The sequence below is a fragment of the Chiloscyllium punctatum genome, chromosome 4, assembly GCF_047496795.1.
Source record: "Chiloscyllium punctatum isolate Juve2018m chromosome 4, sChiPun1.3, whole genome shotgun sequence".
Lineage (NCBI taxonomy): Eukaryota > Metazoa > Chordata > Chondrichthyes > Orectolobiformes > Hemiscylliidae > Chiloscyllium > Chiloscyllium punctatum.
The window spans coordinates 11016625-11037108 of NC_092742.1; the positions used below are offsets into that span (position 1 = coordinate 11016625).

Below are 20484 nucleotides of genomic sequence, written 5' to 3' on the forward strand. Positions count from 1 at the left end.
GGACCAGATCCTGGATAGTTCCGTCCCTGGGAGAACAGGAAACTTACTGTTCCAGGGAGCTTTCCTGCAGGAATTTCTCCCCATACCAAGCCCCACACTTTCCCCTTTTCCCACTTCCCTCTCGGGTCATTGAAATCACCAACCATCACAGCTCCACCTGTTCTACAGGTTTCCATAATCTGCCGACAAATGCTCTCTTCCACTTCCTCCCTGCTTAGAATCAGCTGATAACAGATACCCAACAAGGTCACCACTCCCTTTCTGGACTGTCACGATGTGGAGAGACTGTTCCAGAAGCCTCCCTTCCCTTCTTGTAAGGTGTGCAGGTCACCGTTCTTGGGCACTGGGTCCTCCGCGATTTCCTTCTCCATTGTGGTGAGCAAGCCAACCTTTCCCAGAATCCTCCTCCTCAGTCACGTCTTACTGTCTCTAGCTGAGAAATTGGGCAGGACAATGACAGATGGGATTTAATCCTGATAAGTGTGAGGTGATGCATTTTGGGAGGTCTAATAAGAGAAGGGTTTACACAATGAATGGTAGATCCTTCGAGCGCTGAGGAACAAAGTGACCTTAGTGTGTGTACAAGTCCATACATTCCTGAGGGTGTGAACACAGGTATACAAGGTGGCAACAAAAGCATCTGGGATGCTTGCCTTTATTAGCAGGGCTGTAGAGTTTGAGCAAGGAAGATTTCTTGCATCTTTATAAAACATTGAGTAGGCCATCGATTTAAAATACAGTATACAGTTCTGGTTTCCACACCTTCCGAAGGCACTGGAGAGTGCGCGGAGGAGAGTCACCAGGATGTTTCCTGGCTTGGGGGGGAAAATGGGGACTGCAGATGCTGGAGATCAGAGCTGAAAATGTGTTGCTGGAAAAGCACAGCAGGTCAGGCAGCATCCAAGGAACAGGAGAATCGACGTTTCGGGCATGAGCCTGAAGAAGGGCTCATGCCCGAAACGTCGATTCTCCTGCTCCTTGGATGCTGCCTGACCTGCTGCGCTTTTCCAGCAGCACATTTTCAGCGCTGTTTCCTGGCTTGACCAATCTCAGTTGGGAGGAGAGAGGCTGGGTTTGTTATCCCTGGAGCAGAGGAGGCTGGGGTGGGGGTGGGGTGGGGGTGGGGGGGGGGGAGGGGGGGGGAGGGGAGTTGGGGGGTTGGTGGGGTGGTGAATCTGATGGAGGTACAAAATTATGAGAGGCCCACACAATAGCTTGTGAGAATCTCATCCCCACTGCGGACGTGTCTAAGACCAGATGGCTCAAGTTTAAGGTGAGGAGTAAGTGGTTCAGAGGAGGTCCAAGAAAGAAACTTCACTGAGGATGATAGAAATATGGAACGCACTGCCTGAGAGGGTGGTGGAGGCAGGTACTCTTGTAACATTAAGAAACATCTGGACAAGTACTCAAAATGCCAGGACAAAGTAGGCAATGGACCAAGTGCAGGTAAATGGGATGAGTGTAGTTTGTTGATTGGCATAGACATCATAGGCCGAAGGACCTATTGCTGTGCTGGTGTGACTTAATGACTGTTGAGGTAGCAGGTTTAAAACAGATGAGGAGAAATTACTCCCCTCTGAGTCGTGAATTTGTCAAATTTGCTACCCCAAAGTGCAGTGGATGTTGGGACATTGAGTAAATTTAAGGAGGTTTTGTTTTAACGAATAATGGGTTGAAAGGTTATGGAGAGCGGAGGCGGGAAAGTGGAATTGAGGCTAATGTGAGGTTAGACATGATCATATTAAATGGCGGAGCAAGCTTGAGGAGCTGAATGGCTGCTCCTAGTTCTTATGTTCTGACTCTGTCGAAGAAGTGGAGTGGACAGCAGGGAGCTGGGAGTTGCTTTCCTTTGTGGCCACCTCCTTTGTAATGTCGGTGAACAGAATGCTGGAGTAGAAGGGACCCTCACCCCAGCTCACTCAGCTGGCTGTAGACCCTGCAGCTGGTTAGCTCTGGCCTGTTTCCTGCCACCACAACTGCTGGGTTTACACACTCCAGTTGCCTTATGAAGAGTCTTCGTCAGGAAGACCATCCTCCTCACTGCCCGGGGATTGATCAGGGGGCATCTGAAATGCCGAGGAAACACCACATTCCCAACATATAGGAGAAAATGGGGACTGCAGATGCTGGAGATCAGAGTCGAGAGTGTGGTGCTGGAAAAGCACAGCAGGTCAGGCAGCATCCGAGTTGCAGGGGAATCTACATTTCGGGCATCAGCTCTTCATTTGGCTTATGCCCAAAATGTCGATTCTCCTGCTCCTCTGATGCTGCCTGACCTGCTGTGCTTTTCCATTCTCCAACCACGTGAAAAGCCCCAACCTTTATACAAACACTTCAGAGCCAACAAATTCTTGGCGATGATTCTAGACTGCCAGGTCCTGTCAGTGCACAGCTATCCAAGTTATGTACCTTTGTACACCTTCTTCCTGTAAATACTGCACCTTTTTCCTCTCTGCTCCTTTGTCTGTCTGTCTTTCTCTCTTGCACCTGCTCCAATTACTGCCATTTCCCCATCAGAATTTCCTTGTTCACTTTCAGTTTTTGATGTCTAGCTTTCTGTTAGCTGACTCTGTCTGGTTTGTTTCCTGTGTATCAATTTTCATTCCACCTCGCCCTCTACAACAGTCTCTCCAATCCTCTACGTAATCCCTGCATCTAAAGGAATCTGTCAGCCCCCTCCTCTCCTGGTCTGTCTGCTGCTTCCTGATGAAGGGCTTATGCCTGAAATGTCGATTCTCCTGCTCCTCGGACACTGCTTGATCTGCTGTGCTTTTCCAGCACCACGCTCTCGACTCTAATCTCCAGCATCTGCAATCCTCGTTTTCACCCTGTTTCCAGGATGACCTACTATCTGGGATATCTTTGTTCTTGCAGAACCTCCTCTGTATTGAGGAGGCATGAAGCTGGGGTCACAGCTTCCCATTCAGGGGCCCAATGACCGAGCAGGGGAATTCTCCCCAGTGCCTTGGGCTAATACCTATCCCTGAACTAACATTTATAGTAGATGAAATTATCTCCTTGGTCAGTATGGCATTGCATTCTGTGGGGATTAACTTTGCAAAATTCGCTGCTGCGGGTTCCTACATGATCACAGCAACTGCACTTTGGAATGTTCTGGATCGAGAGGCGCTTCACAAATGCAGCTTCCTTCCTTTCTTCAATACTGCATTTCTCAGCAGCAGAGCCGATCTGCCTGGTAACAGTAGCAAGCAGATTGTGTGTTGCTGAATCACACTCTTTCGCTCACTTGTCTGACCTTCCAGCTGCAATGAATACAGAAGACAGCTCATCTCTGTTTAAACATTTTTGTTTTACTTGTTGTGATGCAATGCAGGTGTTAGGAATGAGCAATGTTGTGGGGATTCCCCGATAGGAGTCGTGCTCCCAGTCTAACGTTTCCCAGTGTGTTACATCACGAAGTGTATCCTCTCACCAGTCTATGGGTGAGATGACTGACCCATGAATGAGGCACCTGACCTTCGAGTCTGAGAGTGGAGAACTAGTCATGATCTAAGATCAGATTTAGTTCCACTGTTTTTAGATGAGCTTTAAGTCACAGAGATCTACATCACAGAACAAACGCCATCAGCCTATCATGGTCATGCCAATCGGGAATAACCACCTAACTATTTAAATCCTGTTTTCCAGTACTTGGCCTATAGCGTTATACGCCTTAGGGCCCCGAGTGCATATCAAAATACTCCCTCAATATAAGTGGGTTTCTGCCACTTACAGACAGTGAGTTTCAGATTCCCATCACCCTCCAGGTGAAGAAAATGTTTTCCCTCAAATCTTCTGTAAACTTCCTGCCCCTCACCTTAAATCTGCGCCCCTGGTCATTGATCTCTCCAGGCTACCCTGTCTATACCCTCATAATTTTATTCAGTTTCAGAGAATGATTGTAATGGTGGTTATCGGGAGTAGAATGTCAATGGATTTAAAATAATAATGGCTTTCCATTATGCCTTGGATTCTCCCTCGATGTCTGAGTCAGGCTAAGAGTTCAGTAGCCAGTCCCTATTCACTTCAGTACACAGTGAGGGCCATGCTGAGGGAGTGCTGTAGTGTCAGAGGTCTGCTGACACTGTTGGATGTTTTAAAAAAACACACAGGGCACAGAAGAGCTGGGATATTCTCCTGAGCGTCCCAGACAGTAGTAATCCACCCACAACTCCTCAAAATAGATAATTGCTTTAATATCATGCAATATCACTGTTGTAAAGTGGCCAAGTTCTGCATGGGCACACACAGGCTGGAGCATGCAGCATGCAGCTTGGTGTGTATATGCTGACTGCCATGTTCCTCCACATGACAAGTGACTGCCATTCACAAATGCTATCAGGTCTGTGAAGCTCTTGGTAATGGGTAACTAGAAATTCCCGTTCTCGCTTGGCTTTTCCCCGATTGTTCTGTCCTGTCTGCTTTGGGCTATCGCCTTTCCCCACCCATCCCCTTGCAGGCTATGGATTCTTGATCGTCAGGGGCATTCACGATGGCCGAGATTATCGATCAGTCAGAGAACCGAGGGATACTGGGGAAATTGCAGGAAAGTGGATGTGAGGAATGTTGGATTGGCATTGATCCGTGGAGCAGACTGGAAAGACCAAATGTTCCTATTTCTTATGGTCTTAGTGTGGACCCTGAGGAATATCAGCAAAGCTGGATAGAGTGGGAATGGAAGACAAACTAGAAATTGTCAAACGATGCAGTGTCAGCTAGCTTGTGTCAAGCAAGATCCCACAAGTGGTGATGGGCAAGAAATGTTTTGTTTTGTTTTGATGTTAATGGAGGGTTAAACATTGGTCTCAGACAGCAGGGAAAGCCTTCACCCTTGTTCCAATCCCCATACAGTGCTGGGAGTGTTTACGTCCAGCTGAGGGAATGGGCAGGAGAGTCTCGAGTTGACGGTTCCCCTGAAGTACAGTCCCTCTGACAGTGCAGCACTCCCTCAGTGCTGCTACTGGGAGGGCCATCCTGGATCATTTCGTCTAGTGTGCAGCTCAAATCCACGGAAATGAGCACCTTATCTGCACACCCATGGCTTGGTGGGTCAGTACCAGGAAAGTAACAGCCACATCAGCTACCAAGTTATTGCTCCAGCCTCCCTGTATTCTGCCTGGTAACTGGCAGTCTCTCACCACACTGGCAGCAGCCACAGTCTTCAGGGTAACTGGAGCTGTGTTGTCAGCAGTGCCCACATCCCAGGAATGATCTGAGAAAACCATTTCAAAAGGCATTTCAGTACTTAGAATATTGTTACCAAATTCAGATACGGTTTGAGTCACCAAAGCATTTAAGAGGAAGCTAGATAACTAAATGACTAAGAAGGGACTAGTAAATTACAACGCTGGATTTAGAATGGGGAAGATGAGAAGAGACTGTAATGGTGCACGCACTGTTTGGGCTGAATAGCTTGTTCTTCAATTTTTTTTTTCTTGTTGCATAAATCACATGTAATCAATTTTGCTTCCAAACTGATGGATGGTGATGGTAAGTGAAAGCATTAGAGTGGCATGGTGGTTCAGTGGTTAGCACTGCTGCCTCACAGCCCCAGGGACCCAGGTTCAATCCCATCCTCTGGCAATTGTCTGTGTGGAGTTTGCACGTTCTCCCTGTGTCTGCGTGGGTTTCCTCCCATTATCCAAAGATGTGCAGGTTAGGGTGAATTGGCCATGCTAAATTGCCCATCGTGTTAGGTGCATTAGTCAGAGGGAAATGAGTCTGCATGGGTGAATCTTCGGAGGGTTGGTGTGGACTTGTTGGGCCGAAGCGCCTGTTTCCACACTGTAGAGAATCTAATCTAATCTAATCTAAAGATCTGCTGGGAGCTGAAGATTTTAAGAGTTCAGTTCCTCTTCGCTGGAGAGGAGTGAACAACAACTTGCCTTTGGATAGAATTATAGAATGATGTAGCACAAAAGTTCATCCATTTGGTCTGTGTAATTGTTTACCCTCCCACTGTTTACCCAACACCACCTTTTAGGCGGTGTGTTATATTATCACAGGAACTCACTGCCGGAATTTTATAATAAATCTTCATGTCCTATCTCTGGTTGTGTTGGCGACCACCGTATTTCCATACCTTGTCGTTACCAACCCTTCTGCTACTGTTTGTGTCTCAAAAATATTTAAGATCAAATCAGAAGAACCAACGATGTGGCTGCCTCCTGACTCCAGGCTTCCAGCTACTGTTCCCACTTCCCTGATGTACCTCAGAGTCTGTAGTGTTCAGCTCTGAAACTCTGATTTAAAACTAGTTATGCTTCAAACAGGTACCCAGGAACACTCACATGCTGCAGCATTGACATATTATTCCTGATGAAGGGCTTTTGCCCGAAACGTCGATTTCGCTGCTTGTTGGATGCTGCCTGAACTGCTGCGCTCTTCCAGCACCACTAATCCAGTATTTGGTTTTCAGCATCTGCAGTCATTGTTTTTACCTTATCATCTAATCTGCCATCCTGAATGAGTTTCAATTAATTACTTGTGTGTTAATATGTTTTATCATCCTTAAACTTCAGAATAGAATTGACCTTTAATCACTTACCAGATTCTTACCAAGCAGCCAATGTATTTCCCTGGAATAGAGCAAGAATGTATTGCTGCTGGTGGAGAAGTGTAGAATTTATTGTACACATCTTTACATCTTCTCTTCCCCTTCTCTGCTGTATGGAGAACAAACCCTAGCTTCTCCAATTCTGCCATATTGCTGGGGCCATTCCAGTAAACCTCTTGATATCCTTTTCTGAATTATGATCTGCTCTCCTGCTGGGGCCAGGCAAGTGTGCTATAAGTATCATGTGGAATTTGTCTCTTAATGCGTGGCAAGGATACGGTGTGGAAGGTTCATTTTCATTGAAGTGAGCAAACCTACATCCAGACCCTCAAACTGAGCTGCACATCTTCTCAAAACTCGCTAGCTTTCTTTCAAAGTTCAGTACACATAAGCCCCAAAGTCCCTCTTATTCCTGCACCCCATGCAAAATGGCACTATTCCCATTTCATTTTCCAATGAACCTTCCAGCTCAGCGAGCAAACCTACATCCTGCAAAGAAAGCTGTCTGAAAATCATACTGTATCCTTGCCATGCATTAAGAGACAAATTCCATATGATACTTATAGAACACTTGCCTGGCCCCTCTCATTGTAAGTGTGTGGCCACTGGTCAGATGGGAGGACAGGCCAAGGAAGGATGGTAGGTTTTTTTTCCCTGAAGCGTTGTCTGTGTCATTACCACTACGCCAGTCTCTGGTGGAAGATGATCTGCCCCACAGGCTGCTGCAGGCGAGAAGACTGAGTGAAAACCCACGGGTGCAGGAAATGGGCCAGACACAAACAAGATAGCAGGCGAGACAGCAGAAACTGAAAGCAAACATGGAAGTGCTACTGTTAAAGCTGCAGTCATTGGAATAGGTCCAAAAAGAGACAAAGAATTTATGGGAAATGGGTGCTATCTTTACTCCGAGTATACAAACACATAAATGTGGGCTCACAAAGCACGTCAATATGAAAGGAAAACAATAGTTCTAAAGACTCTGCAGGTCTGGTATCGTCTTCAAGGTGAGAGTCACTGGACTCAACATTAACTCTGTTTCTCGCCACATATGCTGCCAGGCCTGCAGACTTTCTTCAGCAATTTCCATTTTTGTTTTGGACCTCCAACATTTGTATGTCATTTGTATGCCAATTTGAAATGCTGGAACTGCTACTTACTCCACTGTTACCAACCTCTCGCTGGTGAACAACAAAGTGACTGACTCCTTTACAGTACCATGATCCTCTGTTACACTGTTACATTTCCGACTTGGGCATTGCTTTGCACCCTGAGGAATTTCTGCACAATGACAACGTTTCTCTGGAAAATGTGTGACGTGGCTTAAGTTTGATCATCCACGTGATGCACAAAAATGGTCAAACTAAGATCTGTTAAATCCATGGACAAGGTCATTCTAGAGAGTGTGTTCAAACATTTCTCATTGATTATTCCTTGTAGAGGGAATGTTGGAGGAGGGGGACATGAGATTGGTAAGAGGGTGACCATTGAGGTTGAAGTGTTTGAAGGAAAGATTATATCACGGCGAAGGAAGCAACTTCGGCCATGGCATCTGTGCTCTCACTTTCAAAGAGAAATCCAATTAGTTCCACTCCTAGGTGTTCCCTTTCAGTGTTTATAGGATCATACAGCAAGGAAACAGACCCTTTGATCCAACACATCCACACCAACCGAGTTTCCCCAAACTAAACCAGTCCACAGTGCCTGCGTTCGCCCCGTACTCTGATAAATCTTTCCTGTTCATGTACCTGTCCAAATGTCTTTTAAATGTTGTAACTGTACCTGCATCTACCACTTCCTCTGGCAGTTGATTCCACATACAAACCACCCTCTGTGAAAAAGTTGCTCCTCTGGTTCCTTTTAAATCTTTCTCCCCTCAGCTGAAAATTATTGCCTCCTAGTTTTGAAATCCCTCACCCTAGAGAAAGGACCTTTGCTGTTCACCACCTTATCTAAGCCCCTCATGAGTTTACAAACCTCTATAAAGTCACCCCTCAACCATCTATGCTCCAATGAAAATCATCCCAGCTTTATCCAGCCTCTCCTTATAGCCAAACCCTCCAGTGCCAGCAACTTCCTGAAATGTTTTCTGAACTCTCTCCACTTTAGTAATATCCTTCCTATAGCAGGGTGCTCAGAACTGCATACAATACTCCAGAAGTGGCCTCACCAATATCCTGTACAACCTCAACATGATATGCCACTTCAACCCCAGGGCATCAATGTAGACTTCAACAGTTTCCTCATTTCCCCTTCCCCCACCTCACCCTAGTTCTAAACTTCCAGCTCAGCACTGTCCCCAAGATTTGTGCGGACTTGTCCTACCTGCCTATCTCCTTTTCCATCTATCCACTCCACCCCTCTCCCTGACCTATCACCTTCATCCCCTCCCCCACTCACCCATTGTACTCTATGCTACTTTCTCCCCACCCCCACTCTCCTCTAGCTTGTCTCTCCACGCTTCAGGCTCACTGCCTTTATTCCTGATGAAGGGCTTTTGCCCGAAACATCGATTTCGAAGCTACTTGGATGCTGCCTGAACTGCTGTGCTCTTCCAGCACCACTAATCCAGAATCTGGTTTCCAGCATCTGCAGTCATCTGCTGACTATCCTTAATCAGTTACCTCTCCAAATGCATTCCTGATGAAGGGCTTATGCCCGAAACGTTGACTCTCCTGCTCCTCAGATGCTGCCTGACCTGCTGTGCTTTTTCAGTGCTGCACTTCTCGATTCTCCAAATGCACGTAAATCCTATTGCTCAGAATCCCCACCAACAATTTACCCACCACTGATGTCAGACTCTATCATTCCCAAGCTTCTCCTGACAGCCTTTCTGAAATAACATTAGCTACCCTCCATGGGTAATTATTCAATTTTCTTTCGAAGGATATTCCTGAATCTGTATCCTTCGCTCCATTAGAAAGGGCATTAAACTTCTTCCCAAATTTATCCTCTTTCTCCAGTTTCTCTAAACCTCTGCCCACACAATATCAGCCCCTGGAAATCATTCCTTGTTCTTTCGTAGGATTTGGATATTGCTTGTGGTTCCATCATTTAGAACATAGAACATAGAACATTACAGCGCAGTACAGGCCCTTCGGCCCTCGATGTTGCGCCGATCAAAGCACCCCTAACCTACACTAAGCCACTATCCTGCATATACCTATCCAATGCCCGCTTAAATACCCATAAAGAGGGAGAGTCCACTACTGCTACTGGCAGGGCATTCCATGAACTTACGACTCGCTGAGTGAAGAACCTACCCCTAACATCAGTCCTATATCTACCCCCCCTTAATTTAAAGCTATGCCCCCTTGTAATAGCTGACTCCATACGTGGAAAAAGGTTCTCACTGTCAACCCGATCTAACCCCCTAATCATCTTGTACACCTCTATCAAATCACCCCTAAACCTTCTTTTCTCCAATGAAAACAACCCCAAGTGTCTCAGCCTTTCCTCATAGGATTTTCCTACCATACCAGGCAACATCCTGGTAAACTTCCTCTGCACCCGTTCCAGTGCCTCCACATCCTTCCTATAGTATGGCGACCAAAACTGCACACAATATTCCAGATGCGGCCGCACCAGAGTCTTATACAACTGCAGCATGACCTCAGGACTCCGGAACTCAATTCCTCTACCAATAAAAGCCAGTACGCCATATGCCTTCTTCACTGCACTATTTACCTGGGTGGCAACTTTCAGAGATCTGTGTACATGGACACCAAGATCCCTCTGCTCTTCCACACTACCAAGTAGTCTACCATTAGCCCAGTAATCCATCTTTTTATTACTCTTACCAAAGTGAATCACTTCACACTTAGCTACATTGAACTCCATTTGCCACCTTTCTGCCCAGCTCTGCAGCTTCTCTATATCCCGCTGTAACCTGCCATATCCTTCCTCACTGTCTACAACTCCTCCGACTTTCGTATCATCCGCAAACTTGCTCACCCAACCTTCTAACCCTTCCTCCAGGTCATTTATAAAAATGACAAACAGCAATGGTCCTAAAACAGATCCTTGCGGAACACCGCTAGTGACTGCACTCCAAGATGAACCTTTGCCATCAACTACTACCCTCTGTCTTCTTCCAGAGAGCCAATTCCTAATCCAAACCTCCAATTCACCTTCAATGCCATATCTCTGTATTTTCTGCAGTAGCCTACCATGGGGGACCTTATCAAACGCCTTACTAAAATCCATATATACCACATCTACCGCTTTCCCCTCATCTACCTCCTTAGTCACCTTCTCAAAGAATTCAATAAGGTTTGTGAGGCACGACCTGTCCTTCACAAAACCATGCTGACTATCCTTGATCACATCACTCTTATCCAGATGTGCATAAATCCTATCCCTTACAATTCTCTCTAAGACTTTGCCCACAACAGAAGTGAGACTCACTGGCCTATAGTTACTAGGATTATCCCTACTCCCCTTCTTGAACAAGGGAACCACGTTTGCTAGCCTCCAGTCCTCTGGCACTACTCCTGTCGACAAAGAGGACACAAAAATCAAGGCCAATGGCTCTGCAATCTCCTCCCTTGCTTCCCAGAGAATCCTAGGATAAATACCATCAGGCCCAGGGGACTTATCTATTTTCACCCTTGCCAGAATTTCCAACACCTCTTCTCTACGTATCTCAAAGCCATCCATTCTACTTATTCGTGCCTCAGTATTCATATCGACAACAATGTCCTGTTCCTGAGTGAATACTGACGAAAAGTATTCATTCAGTGCCTCCCCAATCTCTTCAGCCTCCACACGCAACTTCCCATTACTATCCTTGTTGCCCTTTTGGATGCAGTCATGGGATGTGGACATCACTGGCTGGCCAACATCTACCGCCCTTGAACTGAGTGGCTTGACAGGCCCTTGCAGAGGGTAGGTGAGAGTCAGCCGTATTTCTCTGGGTCTGGGTATACATGTAATACCCCTCCAAGGGATATTGGTGAACCCCAGAAAATGTTTCCACCAGTCAATAATGGTTTCATGGCCATCAGTGAATTCTTAATTTCAGATTTTTTTTAATTGAAATCAAATCCCCAGAACATTAGCTGAGTTCCTGGATTAACGGTCTAGTGATAAAACCACTAGACCATTACCTCCCCTGGAATCCCAATCAACCTTGAACTGAGAGGGTTGTTAAGGCCACTTCTGAGGGTCTTTAAAGGGGAAGGGAGAGTTGTCATCCTCAACTTGATTAACCTTCAGGTGATTCCAGACACACAGTGATGTGGTTGATGTTTAACTGCATGATGAATGAGAATAGAGGAAAAGAGAAGTCTTCTGGAGCCTCTTGGAGTAGCAGTAAGGAATGGGAACAAGAATAGGCCATTCAGCCCCTCGAGCCTGCTCCACCATCCAGTCAGATAGTGGTTGATCCAAAACTCCTCACTATAAGAGCATGCTGAGAGCATCAGAAACAGGAGTCAGTCATTCAGGCGATCAACCCTGCTCCACATTTCAGAACAGTCATGCCCCTCCTCCTCCCTCGAGTGCACAGTCCAGTGCTGAAACAATATTCCTTGATTCTTTTAGTGTCTACCTGGAAGGCAGTCGACAACTGAGCATCGACAGCTCTCTGTGATTGAGAATTCCAAAGGCACTCAACTCTCAAGGTGGAGAAATTTCTCCCTGCTTTATTTCTAGATGGTCATTCTCTAATTCTGAACTCTAACCACCCTGTCAGAAACTAACCTGTCAATTCCTTAAAAATTGTGTATGTTTCAAATAAATCCCTTCTTATTCTTCTGAACAGCAAGGCGAATAAGCTTAGTGTACACAATCTCTCATAAAACAATCTTTCCATTCCAGGGATTAGACCTTTTGTTGTATTCCTAGAAGGCAGGTATATCCTTCCTTAGGTAAGGAGGCCAGAGCTGCTCAGAGTACAGCACTGTATGGTCTCACCAATGCTCTGTACAGTTGTGGTAAGGTCTCTTTACCCTCATGCTCAAATCCAATTGTAAAGTGCAATCTTTTGTAATAAAAAGGTACCGTTTGCTTTCCTAATCACTTGCATATTAATTTTGACCTCTCCGAGCTGCTTTGAAAAATGTTCTGCTTTGCCACATTATATTCCATGTCATGTTATTGTCCATCACCCAACCTGCCTGTCTCCACACCCGTGTCACCACTTCCTTTCCTACCTAACTTTGTTTTGTTGGAAAACTTGTTTGTATTACACACAGTTGTCTCATAAACAATATTAATATAAATCATAAATAGCTGAGGACCAAGCCCTTGCAGAGAGCTTCAAGTTTTGGCTTGTGAAGGCAAATGTTAACTATTTAATCTCTGTCCATTAACTAATACTAGCGAATACAATGCTCCATATCTGATGAACCAGCTCTGATGTGGCACTGTTTTGAACCCTTTTGGAAACTCAAGTAAACTGCTCCACTAACTCCTACGTCAACTCTGCTAGTTACAATTCAAACCATGTACAGGATCCTGAGGGGTTCGGACAGGATAGTTGTGGAAAGGATATTTCCACTTACAAGAGAATCTAGAACAAGGGATCAATGTTTAAAAATCAGAGGTCACTTATTTAAGACCGATTTTTCTCTCAAAGTTGATTCTTTTAAATCCTCAAAAGTCAGTGTAAGCAGAGCCTTTGAATATGTTTAAGGCAGAGGTGGATAGACCTCAATAAGCAAAAATGATTAAAGGTTATCTATGATAGGTGAGTATGTGGAGTAATCAGATGATCATGTTGGAAGATGAAACAGGGACACGGAGCTGAATAATATGTCTGTCTGGGTGTATCTTCACATTAAATTGTCAAGCATGGTTTCCCTTTCTGAAATCCTGAAACATTTCCAGATACCCCTTTTCATCTCTAGTTGGTGAAGGTACCTCTATATATTGGTTATAAGACACCCTTTTGAGAACCTCCGTTTAAAAATTGTGTCAACATGAGAGCTCTTGATTGCTAATCCCACTTATCCATGAGACAGACACCTTAGACCGAGAGCTGTGAACAACTTACCAAGTTAGTCACTTTCCCATCTATCAGTGCCATTCACCAGTAAAACATTGCTGTTGAGATACCTGGTGACAGTTCCCGAATCTTAACTTGGACAGGCTGAGAGAGGCAACATCAATGTATACTCTCTTCCTGTAAATACTTCACCTGCTTCCCTTTACTACTTTATCTCGTGCACATCTGATGTAATGAGTCTATTTTCAATTTGTTTCTGGGATTTGGGTATTGCTAGCTAGGCCAGTGCCTGTTGCTCATCCCTAACTCCAGAGGGCTGTTGAGAATCACCCACATCGTTCTGGGTCTGAAGTCATGTGTCGATCAGACTGGATAAGGATGGCAGATTCCCTTGCTTAAAGGATGTTAGTGAACCAAACAGGTCTTACAACAATCCAAAATGGTTACAGGGTAGTCATTGGACTAGCTTTTTATTCATTGTCATTGTTGACTGCACCTTTCACCATCTGCCACAGTGGGATTTGAACCCCTATGTCCACAGAACATTAGCCTGGGGTTCTGGATTGCTGGCCTATTGCTATACATGTTTTCTATTTCTGCTCTCTAGCTTTTCTATTAGCAGAGCCTGGGCTATGTCTGACGTTTCCTAGGCGGATTATCTTCGTTGTGAATTTGGAACAGAAGTAGGCCCCTGTCAAGCCTGCTCTTCCACTCTATCGGCACACGCTGACCTGTTTGTCTTTCAAATTCCACATTCCTACTAATCCTCGGTAACCTTTGATTTCCCTGCCGATCAAGAATCCATCGAGCTCAGTCTTAAAAAAAGTATTGAATGACCCTGCCTCCACTGCCTTTTTGGCAGAAACTTGTAAAGTCCTGCAATACTGTGAGAGAAAAACATGTATTCGAATAATTTTCCTATAAGGGTGACCCTTAGTATTAAAACAATGCCTCCATTATTGGACTCACTCAGAAGAGGAAATATCCATTCCTTGTCCACTTTGCCAAGGTCACTCAGGAACTTATTAACTTCCATCAAGTTGCTCCTAATTCTTCTCATTCCAACATGTCCACCTAAAACAGTCTTAAAACAGTCCACTCAGTCCAGTTATCAACGGTGGCTCAGTGGTTTGCACTGCTGCCTCACAACACTAGGGCCCCAGGTTTGATTCTAACCCCATCCGCCCCCCCCCCCCACCGTGTCTGTGGGTATCCTTCCAGTGCTCCAGTGTCCTTCCAGAGATGTGCAGGTTAGATAGATTGGCCATGCTAAATTGCCCAGCGTATCCAGGGATTTGCAGACTAAGTGAATTAGCCATGGGAAATACAGGGTTACTGGGATGGGGTTGGTCTAGATGGAAATGCTCTTTGGAGGGGTGGTGTGGACTTGATAGGCCGAATGGCTTTGTTTTTATACTGTAGGGATTCTGTGATCCAGTGCAATTACTGCACATTCTTCCTTGATGAAGCAGACCAAAATTGTACAGTGTTCAAGAAGCCTTATAGCTCTTGATCTGTTTTTAACTCAGAGGTTTATAAAATCACGAGGAGGCATGGATAGAGTGAATAGACAAGGTCTTTGCCTCAGGGTAGGGAGTCCAAAACTGGAGGGCATAGGTTTAAGGTGAGAGGGGAAAGATATAAGAGACCTAAGGAGCAACTTTTTCACACAGAGTGGTGCATATATGGAATGAGCTGCCAGAGGAAGTGGTGGAGGCTGGTACAATTAGAGCACTTAAAAGGCATCTGGATGGGCATATGAATAGGAAGGGTTTAGAGGGTTATGGGCTAAGTGCTGGCAAATGGGTCTAGATCAATTTAGGATATCTGATCAGCACGGACAAGTTGGACCAATGGGTTTGTTTCATGCTGTATGACCCTATATAGCTGTGGTCTCACCAATCCCCTGTATAATTGAAGCATAACATCCTTCCTTTTATGTGAAATTTTCTTCATAGTAATAGTTTAACTGACAGTGATGATAGTGGCATTGAGTTAATGTCACCAACCTAATGAACCAGTGTCTAGGCTAATGCTTTGGGAATATGGGTTCAATCCCACTGTGATACCTTGTAGAATTTAAATCCAAATGAATCAAATCCAGAATTAAAAGTTAGTCACAATAAAGGTGGCCATTTGGTTCCCTCGTGCCCCTTCGGGAAGGAAATCTGCCATTCTTACCCAGTCTGGTCAGCATAGGACACCAGACCCCAGAATGTGGTTGACTCTTAACTGCCCTCAGAAAATAGCTGAGCTACTGCATTGTATGAAAACAGTTACCGTTGTCAGATGGAGGGCAGTAGTCCAGCAAGCAGCCTACTACCACCTTTCCAAAGGTAATTAGGAATGGGCAGCAAGGATTTGCAATGCCAATGATATCTGTGTCCTTTAACATAATTTTATTTTTAAAAGTTTTATCCTCTCATCAAAAAGAAGTTTCCCCTTCCTTCCTTCCTTGCCAATTTATTATGTTCTGCTTTGAGGAGGCATGAACCTGCCTTACAGGCATTACATCTTCCCCCTTCAGGGGCTTGTAAAAGACCCAATGACACATCGGGGCAATTCTCCCCAGTGTCTTGGGCCTGGACTTATCCCTCAACTGACATCACAAAAGATGAGATTATCTCCTGGGTCGTTGCATGCTGCGGGGATTCACTGTCTGCAAAATTGGGTTTTCTACATGAGAACACCAACTGCATTTTGGAATGTCACCAAGATCAGGCAAGGTGCTACACAAATGCAGCTGTCTTCTTTCCTTCAGCCTCCACCACTGTGTATCTTGTCAGCAGAGCCCTTCTGCCTGGGGATCATAGCGAGCAGACTATGTACTGCTGAATCACACTCTTTCTGCAGCGAGATGTCTAATCTTTCGGCTGCAATGAATACGTAAGGCAACTCCCATTTCCATTTTAACCTGGTGTGACTCATTGCAGGTGTTAGGAATATGCAACATTCTGGGGATTTTCTGAGTGAGGTCTATCAATAGTGATGCTCTGCTGCCTGGCTCAGATAATGACCCAGGACTAAGCCCTAAAAAATGTAACTATCTAACCTCAGACGCCTGAGTCTGGAGTGGATATAAAAAAAGATTGAATGTGTAATTGGAAACAATTGCTGAGAATTACTGGAAAAGTGATATTTGGAAAATATGTCTAGCAACACATACCAGATGAGCATTGGACTCTTCCCTCAGTTTCCTGTCTTACAGTCTCAGACCAGCTAGTGTGAATAATCTGTATTTCTTTGATTACTGTCCTATTCATGTCAGCTACAACTCAATGGGTCCTGACACTCTTGGGACCAAATCAAATACAGGAGACTTAAGCACATTATGCAAATGTATTAATGGAACAGCACCTTCCCTCCAACTCTTGTCCAATGCATTTTGTGTCAGAAAACACAAAATAGAGTAGATTCTTGAAGGCACTTTCTCCTGGCCGGAGCGTTAAGGGCTAACGGTGATAGTGCAGAGTATGGGCACAACCACTGTAGACTGGGATGAGCAGAAGAGTCTCTGTTGTGAAGCATTGGAGCTGCCAGCTCATAGAGCAGCAGATGCGGAGGGATTTGAGTCTATTCGAAGCTGAGGGTATGGTTTTGGATGTTAACTAGGAATAAGGGCATGGGGTGAGAAGGGAGAATTGAAATGGAACACTGTCTTGTTAAATGGTTCAAGTTAAAAAACCGCACGACAGGCCGCAGTCTGCCAGCTATTACAAGGGGGCATAGCTTTAAATTAAGGGGGGGTAGATATAGGACTGATGTTAGGGGTAGGTTCTTCACTCAGCGAGTCGTAAGTTCATGGAATGCCCTGCCAGTAGCAGTAGTGGACTCTCCCTCTTTATGGGTATTTAAGCGGGCATTGGATAGGTATATGGAGGATAGTGGGTTAGTGTAGGTTAGGTGGGCTTTGATCGGCGCAACATCGAGGGCCGAAGGGCCTGTACTGCGCTGAAATGTTCTATGTTTTATGTTCACACAATAACAGGTTACAGTCCAACGGGTTTATTTGGAGGCACTAGCATCCGGAGCTACTTGATGAAGGAGCGGCCCTCCAAAAGCTAGTGCTTCCAAAGAAACCTGTTGGTCTGTAACCTGATACTGTGTGATTTTTAATTTTGTCCACCCCACTCCAACACTGGCATCTCCATGCCATTGTTAAATGGTGGAACTACAGGGTCTCATTGCTACTACTTTTAAGTGAGTTGGGACTGAAAGCATTCGCACGGTTTCTAATCCATTCTTTCCGACTGTTTCAATTCCAGGTCAGCGTAAGAGATGATTTACTGAGTGATTACTTTAAGAAGAGGAGTGAGCCGTCAATAATCAGCGCCCATCCCAACAGGAAGGAAGCTGCCAAGATGTCCACCAGCTACGTGTTGCCTGTTCCAAAGAAACCTTCTGACCCTCGCGCATCAGTGGCTCAACCGCAGCCCGGCTCTTCGGCCCAGCCGGGGGCTCCCGGTCACACTGGCGTTCCCAGGCCGAGAGAGAAGGCGCCGCAAGCCGGGAACCCACCCTCGGGAAATGCCAGGAGCTGCTCGCTGACCCGGGCGCACAGCCTGGCATCGGCCGACGGGCTGAGAGCAGGCTGCCTGGACCGGCGGGAGGCTCAACACAGGCAGGTGGCTGAGGCTGCCCCGCTGAGCAGCACCAGTGGTTGGAGATCCACCGGCGACTGCAGGAGCGGGGGGACACCGCACGACAGGCCGCAGTCTGCCAGGCTACTGGGCTCTCAGCCAGCGGTCAGCATCAGCTGCCGTACCCTAGACCCCCGGCGCCTCTCCCTGGCTCCCCCGAAGGACGAGAAATGCCTCACGCTCCCTCAGCAGTCCACCGGCGCCGTCCGAAATGGCGGCATTTCGCCCGGGAGCCCATCTCCCACCGCGGCAGCGCGTGCCGGTGACGTGGCGCTGGTCTCTCCCGTGCGGGCCACCTCTCATCCAAGCAGTGAGCCAAGAGGCCGGGGTCAGAGGTCATGTGAGGACTTGGAGGCCGCCCCCCGACAGAGCAGGGCTCACGAGTACCTCGACCCCATGACCGGAGTAGATGATGCGAGTAAAAGGGGCGGAGGGGGAGCTAAGGGTTCACCAGGGTCTCCCGACACCGGTGACGATCAACAGACCGTGTGGTACGAGTATGGCTGTGTATGAAAACCTTTTGCTACCCGATTACGTGCCACTTTTATATTGGCTTTGACACAACAGAGTCCTTTGCCATTTCTGATATTTTCAAGAACAGAAGAGACAAGGTTTATCGCAGCACCACACACAACAAAGACAGTAGGTACTCAGGTTCAAATCGGAATGACTTCGATAAAGTATCCACATTTTGAGAATGTGTTGAAACAGACCCGTTTTTGGGGAACACATTGACCCTCCTTGATTGTACATTTCATTCCGTTATCTGCTGTTTAGTTGAGCCAGTGACTGGTTCTGACTCGCTTGAGTTCTTCTTACTGCTTCAGTAGGCAAGGAAAGAGTTTTTTTTTCAAAGCATTAACATATTTAATATCTGAAGAGTTTACTTTCCAGATCAGCAGCTTTTCATAAGCTCTGAGTGCCTTCCTGCACAAATCACAGACTCTCCCATCACAGCAGGAGGCTATTCGGCCCATTAGTATTGTGCCAACCCTTTGGAAAAGCTCTTCTGCTTAAATCCGTGCACATGATATGCTTTCTCTTTTGAAAGTTAAAATGGGAGTTTATTTTCAGACAGGCTATTCCACCACATCCGGTAGATCTCCCTGACACCCCTTTCCTGGTTCTTCAGACAATTCCCTAAACCTGTGTCCTCTAGTAACTGACATTCCTGTCCATTGGAGACCATTTCTCCTCATTTCCCTGATCAGAAACCTTTCTCCGCCTTTCAAAAATAAGTTTACAATCAAACACCGTCTGAGCCCTGGACTGAATGTGGATACACATCAAGAGAGAGGCGTGGGAGCACTGTCTGAGCTGGTGCAGCGGACACAGTATAGCCAGTGGGAAGGAAACCCCAGAGGTTTAAAACAAGGCAATTACTCAACCCACCACATGCTGCCCATCAGCAGCTGATAACTAACCACCTTCCAAGATTGGGAAGCAGAAAATGCCACTGGAAGTCAATTACGTGTAACAGCTGAATCACAGAGGGTGACCTCACTTTGTGCAGCATTTCCATATTGCAATATTGCCACTTAGCTGCCTTGTACATACATAGGTCTGTGTTTCCGTCTCTGCATACTGTAAATAAGTGTAAATGGCACCGATATCAGATTTTTTTTACATTGTTTTTTCTGAAATCCTGCACAATTTTGTTTTTGCTAAATGATGGTGTTTAAGCTGTACAGCTCAGAAGGACTATTTTCGCTCTGTGCAGAGGAACTGCAGCCAGTGGTTTAATCTCTTGCCTGTACCCAGAGTGTTCTCTCTCTCTCTCATTGGTGACTATCCTGATCATATCTCATATTGTTCAGACTTTTTTATTTTAAATTTTGTATTTTTGTTCTGGGAAAGGAAACTGTGTAGTTTTGTTTCCAAATGATTGTCCAGTTGATTTTTTTTATTGTTAATTTAAGTACAGACCAAATTTGGGATTAAATAGGAACACTGGAAAAGCAGCAGAGAGATTTGTCATGGTTTCTTGTCTCCTTCTTTTCAAAAGAAAACCCAACTTATTCTGTTTGTTGAGAGAAGGTGATGAATGAACAAAATAAATGGCTGAATATCTTTGCTCTTTGTAAGAATTTAATCAAGCTCTCCAAGGAATAGAAAATGGCCGTTGTGTTGTACATTTCCTTTTGTAGATAAGGTTTTAAAGATGGGTCTTGATGTAATTAGTTTTGTGATTTATTTGCTGGCCTTGGAGACTGATGGAGTATAATGTTGAAAATGTACTTTTTCAAACTAACATTTAATTCTTTGTAATAAATATTGCAAAATCATTCTTTCTGCACCAGAAAGACATTATTCTTGGGGAGCAGAATGAGGTTTGGCTGGGT

The 20484-nt window shown here is 45.6% G+C and overlaps 1 protein-coding gene across 1 annotated transcript in view; it reads left to right on the plus strand.

The window, feature by feature from the left end:
* The window catches only part of ccdc88c (coiled-coil domain containing 88C), a 249097-nt gene extending 228989 nt beyond the window's left edge, over positions 1-20108 (plus strand). The window contains exon 29 of the mRNA XM_072568054.1: positions 17768-20108. Coding sequence (XP_072424155.1) covers positions 17768-18655 — 888 coding nt within the window. The 3' untranslated portion in view covers positions 18656-20108. The remainder of the gene's footprint in view (positions 1-17767) is intronic.
* Positions 20109-20484: the final 376 nt, after the last annotated feature.